This window comes from Lepisma saccharinum, chromosome 1 (genome assembly GCF_977018435.1).
Source record: "Lepisma saccharinum chromosome 1, izLepSacc3.1, whole genome shotgun sequence".
In the NCBI taxonomy this organism is placed as follows: domain Eukaryota; kingdom Metazoa; phylum Arthropoda; class Insecta; order Zygentoma; family Lepismatidae; genus Lepisma; species Lepisma saccharinum.
In genome coordinates this window covers 44,022,853-44,037,922 of record NC_139229.1, presented here as the reverse complement: position 1 = coordinate 44,037,922, position 15,070 = coordinate 44,022,853, and the positions used below count along the sequence as shown (strand labels likewise).

Below are 15,070 nucleotides of genomic sequence, written 5' to 3'. Positions count from 1 at the left end.
AACTGATTCAAACGAGTTGTTATCAATAATTAGATTTTGATTATTACCTAACACTTGGTTTCGGCCTGTAAGCATATATTTAGTTTTCTCTTTGTTAACTTCCAAACCTATCTCTTTAGCAGTTTTGAAAAATATTTTAGCATTATTCTTAATTGTATTCACATCATCCCCCAGTAAGTCTACATCATCTGCATATGCTAACAACTGAGTCACACCATTTAATTTTAGTCCTTCTTTAGTTTCTTTTACCTTCCTAACAGTATATTCTAAGGCAAAATTAAAGAGCAATGGAGATAATGCATCTCCATGTTTTAACCCATCATGAATTGTAAATTTGTCAGACATATTAATACCCACACGAATTTTACTTTCTGTTTCACTGGTGCATATTTTTATCATACTAACAAGCTTCTTAGGTATTCCAAACTCTACTAATATATTATATAATTTATCTCTTTTGACCGAATCATATGCTTTTTTGAAATCAATGAATAGCTGATGGACATTTTGATTATATTCCCACTTTTTTCAAGTGTCTGTCTGATGTGAAAAATTTGATCTGTAGTTGATCTGTTGCGTTTAAATCCACATTGATAATCACCTATAATTTCATTAGCATATGGGGTTAGTCTTGTTAAAAGAATGTTAGATAATATTTTATATGTTGTTGAGAGTAGAGAAATTCCACGGTAATTATTGCAGTTCATTTTATCACCTTTTTTAAACACAGGAACAATTATGGATTCTTTCCACTGTTGAGAGATTTCTTCTTTATTCCATATTAAACAAATTAATTTATGAATTTGACATAATAACGAATTTCCACCATATTTAATTAACTCAGCTGGTATTAAATCAATGCCAGGTGCTTTATTATTCTTTAGACTTTTAATAGCATCTTTCACTTCAGTCAAGTTAGGTTCTGGAACTAAAGGTTCTGCTGTGTGGACTTCATTCACTCCTGATTTATCTCCTACATGGACATTTAAAAGGTCATTAAAGTAGTTCTTCCATCTATTTAGAATATCGCTTGGGTCAGCAAGAAAATCACCGTCTTTATCTTTTATCAAGTTTACTTTAGGTTGCCACCCCTTTCTAAACTCATTTACACCTTTATATAAATCTCTGATATTTTTATTTTTGCTGTTTGTTTCAATTTCGTTAATTTTGCTTTTCAAGTAATCTCTTTTTTTACTTCTAAACGTGCGGTTAACTTCTCGCTTTATTCTATTATAATTGTTTAGATTTGTATCATCAGAGTTATTTAACCACCTAAGTCTAGCCTGATTTCTTATTTCTATTAGATTATGACATTCATTATCAAACCATGGCTTACTTTTTCTCGGTTTATGGTATCCTATACTTTCTTTAGCTGCTGATTCTATTGCATTACGTATGTGCTCCCAATTCTTATTTACGTCTCTTTCATTTATATTTTCATCATCGTTTAAATCCTGCAAAACATCAAATCTATTTGACAGTTTAATTTGGTAATCTTTCTTAATTCTTTCATCAGTAAACTTTCCTGTATCAAATTTTAGAACTTTTAGATTTTGTTGCTTATGATTTATCACTGAGAGTCTTTCTCTTAATTTAGCAATTACTAAATAATGGTCACTGGCACAGTCAGCACCTCTATGTGTACGAACGTCAATTTTACTAGTATGCCTTCCCTTATCAATGAAAATATGATCTATCTGATTATGAGTTTTACCATCTGGGGAAGACCAGGTATATTTATGGATATCTTTATGTTTAAAAGTGGTACTTTTCACAATTAAATTCTTTGAGGTTGCAAAAGTAATCAATCTTATACCATTATCATTACTTAATTCATGAAGACTTTCTTTACCAATCGTGGGTTTAAATGTCTCTTCTTTGCCAATCTGTGCATTACAGTCACCTAACAGAATTTTCATATCATACTGAGAAAATTTATCAAAGACCTGTTCTAACTCTGTATAAAAATCATCTTTAGTATTATCATCTTTATCTTCCGTTGGTGCATGTATGTTTATTAAAATAATTTTACACCACCTACCCTGTAAAACTGCATATGATATCCTATCATTAATAAATTCTACTGTTTTAAGAGCCGAGATAATTCTATTATTTATGAAAAAGCCTGTTCCAAAATTATGTTTTTCAGTACCACCATAGAAAAAAGTATAATTTTTAGTTTTACAATTCCCTTCTCCTGGCCACCTAACTTCCTGGACAGCTACTACATCTAATTTATACTTAACTATCTCATTAACTGTACACTGAAATGCCCCAGGCCGGTAAAGGCTCAGAACATTCCAGGTGCCTAATTTAATATCCTTATTCCTAACGTAGATCTTATCCTTAGTCCAGGGACCTCCCAAAGTAGTCCCCACCCGGAGATCCGAACGGGTGACTATTTTACCTCCGGAATATTTTATCTTGGGAACATCCATGGCCTTATATTGCTGATTCTTGACATGGCTTTTTTTACAGTGCAGAGTTGTCAGCTCTACGCCTAACCACCAATATGAATGGAGGAACTACTACAGAAGACGAACACAAACACATTAGACAGCAAATACGAGTATTGTATCAATAAAAAAATAATGAAAAGCAAAATGCAATAATCGTACTGTTTTGCTTCTTTTAAAACTGGCAACCAATATAATAATTAATATTTGTTTACTTAAGCGAGGAAAGGAAAGAGGGGGCAGTGAGAGCGGTCATATCAGACAGGTGCTAAAAAAATGCCCCTCTTATAGAAAAGGAAATGGAGCGTTAGGAATAGAAAGATGTTATACGTATGTCGCTACCCCGAATGAGGGGGTGTCTCGAGCATCTTCCAATCCTCATCTTCGCGTTCAGCCAACGAGGAAAAAAGAAAAACACTTTACACATGGGGGGCGCAACAGTCGTAGTACGGTATTGTCCATGGATGTTAAAACTTTTGGTTTTTCTGAATAGACGCACATATCAGTGTTGCAATATTTTTGCTTCTGTACGTTCATCTCCACTCTCCAGATGGGACCAGAGCATTTTTTTTGGACAAGGGGGTGCAAATTAACTGGCATCCAGAATCAATGTATGGACCAAAACTTTTGTTCACATCAAAATAAGAGAAAGGATTTTACTCCACTGCTCACTTGTTCAATTTTTCTTTTGTATTTATTTTATTATTGTAAAGAATGGGGCGCTGTGTCTCATTATATAGTCTTCCAACAACACACCTCGGGGCGTAAATTTCTACTTCTGCATGTATGCAAAATATAGTTAACTTCTGTTGTGAAGTGAATGGCGAGTTTGTTTAGCTGCTGTGATTAAATACTAAACCAAATCTCATTACATAACTTTGAATTATATTTGTTAAATCGACCTATATTATATCATCGCTATAGGTGGTCCATGTTATGTGCAGGAGAATTTTAAAAATGTCTTGTTTCTCAAACCTGTGGCCTATAGATTTGTTTTGTTGGCAACAGAAACAGAAAATGGCACCATGTTATTCTATACTGATATAGGTGTACGATAATCATAACAATTTTCTAGTAAAAAAAAAACAACTATGTCGAACAGCAATGGTGGGGGACTTGTCTGTGTTGGGTCTTATTAACAACTTCACAGCTGTACCCGCACAACTCATCGACTACAAGGCAACAGTGTTAGGAAGTGTGTGCATGGCCCCAAGAATACAATTTGAAATCAATAATGTGACATAAACCCCCTTCACTTGTGTGTATTTGAATATGCGAAAGTGAGTCACTTTGAATAATCGAGGAGAACAATCACAAAAAAAAACAGCTTGCAACGGTATGGAGGAGGTCACGAGTTCAAACTTCAGACAATTTTTATAATCTACCAAAGCCCAGGGCGTACGGAGATCACTACGAAAATTGTAAAAAAAAGAAGCGATGCTATTTTGGCTAATGGCAACGATGGGGATGAATAATAGTTATTTTGATGAAATTGACGAAAAGGGGCACTTAGAAAACAAACGTCTTCAAACAAATTCAAAGTTACCTGGTACAATTACGTAATGTGCAACAAAGTCAAAACTGCTAAATAAAAAAAAAGTCAACTTCGCTGTATCAATTGATTACACCAAAGATAAGATTTGTTGATGTAGAAACCGATTGTGTCGGAGAGCTTGTAGGTAGATACTTTGGGCCCCTAGACAGAATTGTGGTTTAGCGCACCCCTTTCCCTCCGCTCTATCAAGCACCGACATTTTATGTGCGTCCTTCGATATTTTCTACTTAAGCCATGGTTTGTGACATTAAATAATATATAGGTTCTATTTCAAGATTCTTACTTTGTATTTCTGATTTTTTTTAAAAAGTTTAGCACATTTAAAGATATTTCAGTTGTCTTACTGCCTAAAGAACATCTTAAAAATCGTAGTATTACTACTACTTTGGTTAATGAAAATTCCAGCATCGTGTGACTGTAGCTCTGCCAAGTGTAAATTTCTCTGTCGCGTACTATTAAATATAATTTTCGTCAGAAATAAATTATTATTATTATAGGCTATTATATAAATATGATAATTTTCTGACGTTTCCTTGATGACTATGTATCGATTTACATTGATATTTCAAACTTAAAGAACGGATGGGCCTTGCATTCTAATCTCGCCCAGGGCCTCGCGATATGTTGCTGCGCCACTCCACCTAAGATTTTCTCACTTATTTTCCACATTTGTTTCGGTCTTGAAATAGGTTTGTGTGTTATGTTCATTTTATGTCACTTTTCTGGTCTTGAAATCGTAAATCTTCTCTCGGTTTCATTTTTACGTTGTTTGTTTGTTGAAATGTGTAAATAGCATTGCCTGCTATTTGCACCCGTATGAAAATACAAGCTAACAATTATATTTTGCATCGTATTACTATTAAATGCGGTCTGAGAACTAGATAACTAGCAACAACATAAGCGAACGACAATTTGTTGAAAGAGATGACAATAGTCAAAAACCTTTTATAATGCAAATTTTGATTTCATGTTCCATTTTATGGACCATCATGCCTTAGTGTTCAGGGGGGGAGGGGAATCTTGAGCAACTAATTCGGATATTGAATTGGCAAAATTGCACCAGAGAGAAAATCAGTTTGATTGATTGATTCATATATTTGGTTAATTTATGCACAATAAGGCTAATCGGGACTGCACCTATAGTTTAAAGTGCGATTCAAACCACCGGGTATCGAACCCGGTACCCCTTGATTACAAGGCGACGACACTACCGCTGCGCCATAGGGGAGCACCCCCAAAAAAGTATAATGTAGAACAACCACCAGCCACACAAAGTTCCAAAATATTTACGATGGCACTTTTTGCGAAACTTGGTTCGTACCCCTTTACAGGTGTCAGCAGTGGCGGCGATTAGGGGCGGGGTCGACAGGGTACAGTTGCCCCCTCCCACTTTTTGCCACTTTTGCACCACGCTAAACTCATGTACCAAGGGAAATTAAACTACTCTTGCGCATTGGCACTCCAGTTTTGGAACCCAATCGCCGCCACTGGGTGTGAGTGATACAAATGTTTTCTAGCAAGGAATAAATGTCTGCAATTTCAAATTGATAAAAGTGATGAACATTTTAAGTGCTCCTTGACATTTTTAGAATCTAAAAGTTGGCAACGGTGACTGCGTGACTCATGTATCTGGAGACGGTGCAAAACCGGAATGAGCGTTCGCTGAAGGTCATTCAAGGCCTTCCATTTACCCATGGGCTTTCGATGCTTGACGGGTCAAAAAGCCAGGTCTATAGTTTTACTCGCCCGCCCGACCATCCAGGCGGTCCTAGTAAGCGATTCTGCCCGATGTGCAGGTCTCTGTTCATGTACCCCTGGGGGGAGACGTACCAGTTTGAAAACCACTGGCCTAGAGCATCCCATAATTCTGTAAAATAACTGGTATCACCAGGTTCAGGAGCCCAGTTATCTTCATTGGAATTCGTTCTTTTGTTAAGACTTTCAGAACGCACACTTTGTAGATTCGATCCCATTCAATCCTCTCACCTAAAGTAATCGATACCTCTAACTAGTTTCTATCGTTCCACGGAAAGTCAGTCGAAACTCCTGCCGTCTCGTACCTTTGCGGAATCATGTTTCCTGGAATCATTTCCTCTCGTTCCAAGGAATGAGGCACATGTTTCGTTCCTCCTTACCAGGAGAGAAAGCGGGGGAATTGAAAATAATGCAGGATGGAGTTTTTGTGCTGACTGTATCCTAGTATTATATGTCTGTGTGTTAATTCTTAACATGTGGCAGTTTTACACGTCCCTCCTGCACTGCTCAACTCATTAATGTGAAATTATCCTTTACTTTGAAACGGCAAAATTATTTCCATTTATTATTAACACTAGCTACAACAAGTACAAGTAGTAGTCACACTAAAGTCGATGGAAAAAGAGCTAAGAAATGTAAGGCAAAATATGTTAAAAAAATCTCTCAAAGAGGCCGATCCTGTGTAATTGATTTGTCGGCGTAAATATATCAATGACGAGTTTATAAAAATATACTTTTTAATGGCAACAACAAGAATGGTTAATAACTGATATTTTCATTTTATCTTGTTCTATCTGTTCATGATAAAGGTTGTGTAATGGTAAAAGGGGGACGGGTTAAAAAAGTAACCGTCCTATATATAAATTAATAAATTAAATTGTTATGAATACCAGATGATTACTGCGCTCTTCTCTCACTGTAAATGTATTTTTATTCATCTGAAATACATGGTTATTACCCTTTTTTAGAATTCAATGTTATAATTCAAATTCATATTTCAGCAAACATTTTTGCAAAGCTCAGGTGCATTTCAACACACCTGTGACTTCGTCTCTCTCCATGCATACTGTATCTTCGTTGTCTCCAGGCTGTTTGGTCAGAACGAAATCTGTTTCGATTCGTTCCGATTCCAAATACTCGTTCCAAGACTCACTGATTAGCACTTAAAATGTACAGTCACCAGATTGAGGAGCTTGGAGCGAGTTAAAAACTGCAGTAATGTTCTCCGTTCTATTTTGCTTCTTGGTTAGTTCCTTCCGGCCTCAATGGCGAGGAGGGATAGGGGTTTGTAAAGCGGTGATGAACCCAGCAGGAAACTATCCCAGGAACGGGAAATTTTGGAGCCAAGAAATGGAAAAGGGAGAAGCATCTAGAATGTGTAAGAAACATTAGAGTGGTGGAATTAGACGTCTTGCATTAAAGCTGGCTTTTACCATTTATTGGCGCCTAAATGTTTTTTCTTGCAATTCGAACTCAACTGACCGTGATTGAGTTAAAAAGTGTAACAACATTTAAGTTAAAACATTAATTAACAATAACGACTGAAATAAAGAGGATTTTGTCCAATGTGAAGAAAATGAATTAAATATATACTGAGTGATTTATCCACCTCTAAATAACATAGTCATTATTTTTTTCTCAATAAGACCCCTTTTAATTTATTCACAAAGGCCTAATTTGGTGCTAAATTTGCCTTTACATCCTCCTAAAATTTTACTCACGTCCTCCTAGATTAGAAATTCTGAACAAATCCTGATTTTTTTATTTGGCTGTGGAAGACAAGGAATTTTTATGTCGTATAGGGAATTCTTTGTTATTCGTGACGGAATGTTCTCTCTGGGCCAAGGCAGAGTTTTGGAGAATTCACAATGTTCGTAAGCCACTGTGGTGGCCGCGATGGCTCAGTCGGTAACGCGTCTGACTACCATGCTAAAGGTGCCGGGTTCGATCCCCGGACGGTTCAAATCCGGGAACTTTTCTAACGTTGGAAGCGGCCCCGGCGCCCACCCAGCGTCGAATGACATGGGTACCTGGGGGAAACCCTGGGGGGTAAAGGCGGTCAGGGGCGTGATGTTGATCACATCACCCCAACTCACGACCGGATCAAGAAAGTGTGGGGCGTTACCCCCACACCCCCTATACGCCTTCATGGCGTGGTGCTAAGCACAGGGGAGCACTTTACTTTACTTTTTTTCGTAAGCCACTGTTTAGACACGTCGCATTTGAATGGGCAAAATAATTTCGTCCTCCTCTCATCTCCAGTGTGTCTTTTCAATGGTGGGAAAGTAAGGAAACAAAAGGACAAGAGAAGCGATTTGTGGTAATTTTGAGTGGAAGTTTCTCACATGTGCTGATATTAGCGCAGGCGCAGGAGCTCTCCAGAATCAATTTGAATAGGCAGGTTTAAGAAAGGAATGAAGACCAAAAGTGGCAAAATGACATTTTGTATTCGACATCATCGGATAGCGACGCTCTACACGTGAGTGTGAAGAAAGATATAAAACGCAGTCACTAGAGGAAGATACAGAACCCTGAAATCAACGTAAAGTGTAAGAAGGAAAGAATCCCGGACCTTATACAGTTGTTTTTTTTTATATATATATATATCACACAAATTTACTTTTTGGACTTATTCCCTTCTTAAACCTTCTGATCCAATTCCGTCGACTTCCGGAATCAGATTGATTCGTTCTATTGGAACGATTCATTCTGGAATGACCCATCATTACTGGTGGGAGCTTCAAAATTTCAGAGTTGACACTGCATCATGAGGACAACTGGGAAGCTAACCATTCAGAGTTATGTGCTAAATTACAGGCTATTTATCCATACATCAGATAGGCAGAATTACTAGTAATATTACAGATAAATCACACATATCAACTGGGGGTGTGCGGGATCCCGAATAGTTGGGACCGGGATCGGTAAAAAATTTCCCGATCCCGACTTTTCGGAATCCCGACCAGTAGGGAAATGCCGAATGGTCATTTTAAAAAGTCGTTAATTCTCGATGTTTTCTGCATTGTAAGTGTCTGGAACTTATCGAAAATTGTTAGTTTCTATTTCTGAAATGCAAAAACAATCACTTAAGCTGAAAATGATGTATAGAATTCGAGATTTCCATTCCCGAAAATTTTCCGACTTGGTCGGGATAGGTAGTGATTGCTGCTACAACCTTTTCAAGCATTCCTATTCGCTGGTAGTTTTTTGGAGTAGTAAATTATCTGTGGTGGTTAGGTTAGGCAAGTTGGGTTTCGTTCTCTTAGAAGAAGAAGAAGACGAAAATGGTTGCAGCAGCAATACTGACCGTCGGGAAATTGCAAAATTTTCCCGTCCAGAATGTCTGGATTAAAAACATTTCCCGTCCCGACCAAAACAATTCTGTCCCGCACACCCCTAATACTAATAGGAGAGAGTACTGATTACCTTATTTGCCTATGTACACTCCCCCCTAAAAATTGGTCTGAAAAACAGGGTACATCTTACACGCCGATACTCAGTTTTTTATTACCTTTATTTCTGGTGATTTCCTCTGCTCTGAGTTAGACGATTTCTCTCTTGCTTCCTTGAAGTGTGTGAGAGCATTCCAGTCACACGGAGTTCATATGCATGGATCCGCATGCGATGTCTGGGTTTTAACAAATAAGATTACAATACAGAGTATCCCAAAATGATAATCGAGGTTTCACAGTCCTTGAATTTCCCTTATATGCGGGGTACAAGGACAAAGCTTACATGGAAGTAAACAATAACTCAACAAGTTAACATAGTGTACCTTATGCTCAATGTTAGCACCTTTTGTGACATGACACGCATCCATTCGGTAGTTCAGTTCTTCCCAAACATGGGTCAGCATCTGTGGAGTGATAGATTGAACAGCTGTAAAAATCCTGTTTATCAAGTCTGGCAAGTCGACATGTAGCGGTGCTGCGTACACTTTATCTTTCACATAGCCCCACAAAATCAACAAAGAACAAAGTACTACACCTTGCAAATTGCAAATTCAATGACACAAATGGACTTCTACATGAGAGTCGCCATCTTGTAATACACCTACGCCTCTGTGACTGATGGGAAACAAATGATAAGCGCTCAGGGTTGCAAACTTCCACAGTCGTTTTTATCGTACATGTACGATATAAACATTCACCTTCGTCTGTTGCAATATATACCAACTACTTGAATCCCTGATAATCATTTTGGGACATGGTGAATATTCTTTCCTAGATAGATTAGGTAACTTATTTGTTGAAAGTAGACCAATATATTACTTTATATTTGAAATACTGTAAATTAATTATAATATTCAGTGATAAAGCTTTTACATAAAAAATGTGCACAAAAAAGGGGGACGGATTTATACACTGATGTATCTTATATGCCAGCAAATAAGGTAATCAGTCCAATCATTATAGAATAGGAACATGCCATATTTTTTAAAGAGAAAATTAAGAATAAATATCCTGAAAATGGCCTAAAATTAAATATTAAAAAAAATTATCAATGATGATTTCCATGTATTCACTTACCTCAACAAATGCAAAAAGAAGTAGAAAACCTAGATCTAAAAACAGGCTACCTTTGATTCCAACCACGCAGCCTGTCTGATACTGATCGGTGCCTGTGCATACTTCAACTGCTCTCCTCTTGCAACAAGATGATGGTGTCATATTTCCAAGAGCTTTCCAGTCAGCTGGACCAGAAACACCACAGCAGAACTGCTGTAAATTAAAGATATCACGGTTATAGGTTTTTATGCTATCCCTACTGGTGATCACTTGATATGTTATTACGTATCTGATGAAGTGGAGTAGGTAATTGCAATTTTTTAATATTGTGTATGACAAAAGATGATTAAGAAGTAGGGATGGGACAGATTGATCAGTAATACAGTAAAACCTCGTTAATCCGGTCCCTGATAAACCAGACTTCGCTTAATCCGGACAGGCAAAAGGCAAAAAAGAAAGGACAAAAGCAGAATGCAAGGTTTTAAATGTGGCTAGAAGTCAACAAGAGAACTTCCCAAAGAAAAGGCAGTCAACCACTGATGAAATTCTGTTTCCCACACACTATGCACTGTAGTGTATAGTGTATTTAGGCCTATGAACTTTAAATACACCACAATAAACGTGTTTTGTTGCTATAAACGGAGTTTTAATGCACTTTCTACTGTCCTTTTAGGTTATTTCAGTTAATCCGAATTTTTGTTAAACCGGTCAACTTATCCACCCATTAGTCCGGATTAACGAGGTTTTACTGTATATCAGTATCGGCCGATACAGCTATATCGGTGTATCAGTCTATCGGCAAAATTACCGATTATTTTACCAATCCAATACATCATTAAATATCTTATAATTTAGTGAAAAATTCTGCCATTTTGTTATAATTTTTATGGATAATATCCATGCCCTGCTTTCTTAAAAACTAAGTGTCTAAATATGCAGCTTCTTTTACATTGCAATCATCTTGTAAAATCCCTAGGAATCTTTGCAATTGTTTCCTGGTTGTAGGCTTTGGAAAACATTTTATAGCCTCATTTTTATCGCTACAAAGTCTTACGTTTCCTCCAGACACTATATGCCCTAGGAACTTGATTTCTTTCTTCGCAAACGAACATTTTTCTAACTTAACGGTAAGTCCTGCTTCTTTCAATTTACATAAAACCCAGTCTATTTTCCTTATATGATCCATCCAGTCCTTTGAATGTATACACATATCATCTACGTATATTGCTAACCATGACTTTGTTTCCAGACCAAATATTCTGTTTAGCGCCGTTGTAAACGCCGACACCGATGAATTTAGTCCATAAGGTAGTCTCCTAAATTGGAATAACCTGGACCCATACCTAAATGCTGTGTATTTTCTAGACTTTTCTTCAATCTCCACCTGGAAGTATCCTAGCGTTAAATCAAAAGATGTGAAGTACTTACTTCCCGCAAATGAATGCAACAACTCATTAATTTTTTCTACTTGATTTCGTGGTAGTAATACATGCTTATTTAGCTCTGTCAGGTCCAAAACAGGTCTCACGCCTCCGTTTGGCTTATCCACTACGTGCATGGAGCTTATGTGAATACTATTTGAATCTTCTATGATATCCCAGTCCAGCCATTTCTGTAGTTCTTCTTCAACAGCTTTCCTCTTGGTAAACGGTATAGAATATTGCCTAGATACTATGGGCTGATTTGTGTCGACCTCTATTTCATATGAATACACATTCGTAAGTCCAGGTCGCTGGCTAAATAAATTCCTGTGCTTGACACGTACAACTCTCAATTCTCTTCTCTCCTTTTCAGAGATTTCTATGCATTCGCTCACTTTATCTTGTATTTCTTTAACGGACGCCACATATTCATTTTCTTTTTCCTTTATTTATCTATGTTTATCTTCGTCGTATTCACTTTCTTTATACATAAAGTCTCTTTTCTTAACAACAAGACCTTGTTTTCGAACACACATTTCTTTTGTTGACTCGTCACACATTGTCTCCATAGGAATATCAAGTCTACACGACTTTCCAATTCCACATTTAGCCTTCTCTCTTTGACATGAATGTGCCCATCATACTTTTCTAGGAAAGACACTCCTAAAATAATCTCACACCGTAATCCTTTCACCACTAGGAAATTTACTGAGAAATTTTCACCTTGAATATTCATCATGATTTTTATCGATCCCTGTATCTTGTATTCATCCTTGCCGGCTGCCATTACCAATCTAATCCTGTCTTTCTCGCATGTATCTAATCTAGCTTGCGGGTACTTGTCTCTTATTTTCTTCCAGCATTCGTAACTCATGACTTCCACTACGCTTCCACAATCTACCAAACATTTAACTTCCAGTTCTATTATTTTAGCTTTAACATAAAACGTTCTCCCAGGTTTTAGTCTTCCAAAGTCTGGTTCTCCTACTAAACATAATTCTAGACTATCGCTGGGTTTCTCTATTGTTTCTCCCCTCATTTCATGTTCCCTTTCATTAGCTCTCACACCTGGGGATTGCTGCAAGAGCATTACATGTTTGACGCTCGATTACTTTGGTCGTTCTCCAAATGTTCTCCTCCGTGCGATCTTTCTTGGAACCTTCTTCCATCAGTACAATAGCTTCTTGTTAGCTCCATTGCCTCGTTTCTCTCTTCGTCCTGAGATATATTTCTTCTCTCAGTTTCATCATTGGATACTCGTCCATTCTGCTTTGTAGACTCATCGCTAGAGCTTTCTTCTTTTATCTCTTTTTTGATATAAGTATCTTCCTCGCTGCATCGAAAACTGGATCTAGCTTTCCTTTCTCTTACTGATATATTCCCTAATCTTCTTTCCACTTCTGCCATTCGCTTCTCTGTCTTATCCATCCTGGATATTGTTCCGTTTATTTTTCTATCCATTTCTTTCCCTCTCTTATCTGCTGCATTCATTTTGGTTCGATTTTCCACAATCTCCTTTTCTATACTTAGAGTTTTTTCTTGAGCTTCTTGAAGTCCATGCGAGTTTTCTTCTCTGAGTTTTAGAACTTCCCTTTCGATTCTATTATTCATTTCCAAACTTCTATCTTCTATCAGGAGCTTAGCTTCCTCTAACTTGCTTTCGTTTTCTTTTATTCTTGAAACGGCTAATTCTATTTGAGATTTACTTTCGACCAGCTTTCTCTCCAAATATTCGTTTCTTTGTTTATTTTCCTCTCTGAGATTCGAAACCTCCTCTTCTATTCTTCTATTTGTAACAAAACTTGTACCTTCGATTAACAACGTTGTTTCTTCTATCTTTCTTTCCAAGACTTTCTATTTCCTTCACACGTTTCATTCAATCTCAAGAACATCTCATGGGTTTCGGACCTCGAAGCTTCCAATTTCCTCCTGTTTTCCTCGAGTCTTTCTTCCATCTTTTTATTACTTTCTTCAAACTTCTATTCTAACTTTCTACTATTTTCATCTATCTTTTCTTCGAGTTTTCTATTATTCTCATCAGACTTCTCTTCAAACTTTCTTTCTAATCTTCTGCTATTTTCATCCGCCTTCCTACTACTTTCTTCCATCTGGATCGATAACTTCTGGAACATTTCAATCATCTTCACTTCTTCCGTCTCTTTTGATTTTTCCTTCATTTTTTCTTCTTCTTTTTCCCTTTTCTTCTCTTCTTTTTCATTTATCCTTCCTTCCTTACAATTTTTGCATACGTAATCTCCTCTTTCACTTATTCCTATGTACTTCTCTCTTCTTATCTTCTCACATAGCCAATGTTTCATTTCTTTGCATGAGCTGCATAGGATACTTTCTTCCTTATTTCCCTCTTCTCCACAGCAGTTTAATATTTCCGTTCTGTCTTCCATTTCCTCCATTATAGTTTCTCTGTTCTCGCCTTCAATTTTATTTTCTTCCTCCATTTTGGCTTTCTTTCTCTCTTTGCTTTCTCAGTCACAATTCTGCTAGCCGCAACGTTGGTCGGCACTAATGCTACGCCCCTTGTGGGTACGTACTTAAATGTTATTTACAACGGCTACAGATATCTTAATCTCAGGGGGATAGGTTCTTTGTTTGAGAATTCCAAATAAGAAAGCGTTTTATAGCCAAGAGGATATAGTTAAATGCGGATCTATATTCTGAGAACTGTACAAAATACAGAGAAAATATATATATGTATGTATAATCGAAAAGGCTTCTTCTTCTTTTATTATCAAAAAGGCTTCTTCTTCTTTTAAAGGGCTTCTTCTTCTTTTAAAGGGCTTCTTCTTCTTTTAAAAGGCTTCTTCTTCTTTTAAAGGGCTTCTTCTTCTTTTACTATCAACAAGGTTTCTTCTTCTTTGATTATCGTAAGGCTTCTTCTTCTTTTAATATGGAAAAGGCTTCTTCTTCTTTTATTATCAATTTCTTCTATGACAAAATATATGAATGGCTTCTTCTTTCTTCAATTTCCACTTCTTTTCTTTGGTAAAAGGATAATCTTCTTTTTCTTTATTCTACCTTTTATGACAATCTCTTTCTTCAATTTACAAAAAATAGTCATCCCCTTTTATTCATCGCTGTTTCTTATTTCCTCTATTCATATCAATTCTTATTTCTTCTTTCAGCAGCAATTCTTATTATCTTCTATATTCCGACGAGATATTTTTATATTCGCGATAAATTCTTCTATTTATTCTTTCCACAGCAAATTCTTATTTCTTCTATTCTTCTTTGCCACTGGAAAAAGTCTTATTTCTCTCATTTATCGCAAATATTTCTCTTTACCATATCTCTTCTCAATAATATAGACAAATCATTATGCTGCATTCCTTGTAGAGAATTGAACCAAAGCTATACAGG

The 15,070-nt window shown here is 36.7% G+C and overlaps 1 protein-coding gene across 2 annotated transcripts in view; it reads right to left on the bottom strand.

Moving 5' to 3' along the window:
- Positions 1-15,070, bottom strand: part of LOC145991547 (23 kDa integral membrane protein-like) — a 105,148-nt gene that overhangs the window by 23,323 nt on the left and 66,755 nt on the right. Inside the window, exon 4 of one of the 2 annotated variants that reach the window (XM_083127618.1) lies at positions 10,296-10,487. In XM_083127618.1, coding sequence (XP_082983744.1) covers positions 10,296-10,487 — 192 coding nt within the window. The remainder of the gene's footprint in view (positions 1-10,295; positions 10,488-15,070) is intronic. The other variant, XM_083127692.1, reaches the window with a different exon arrangement.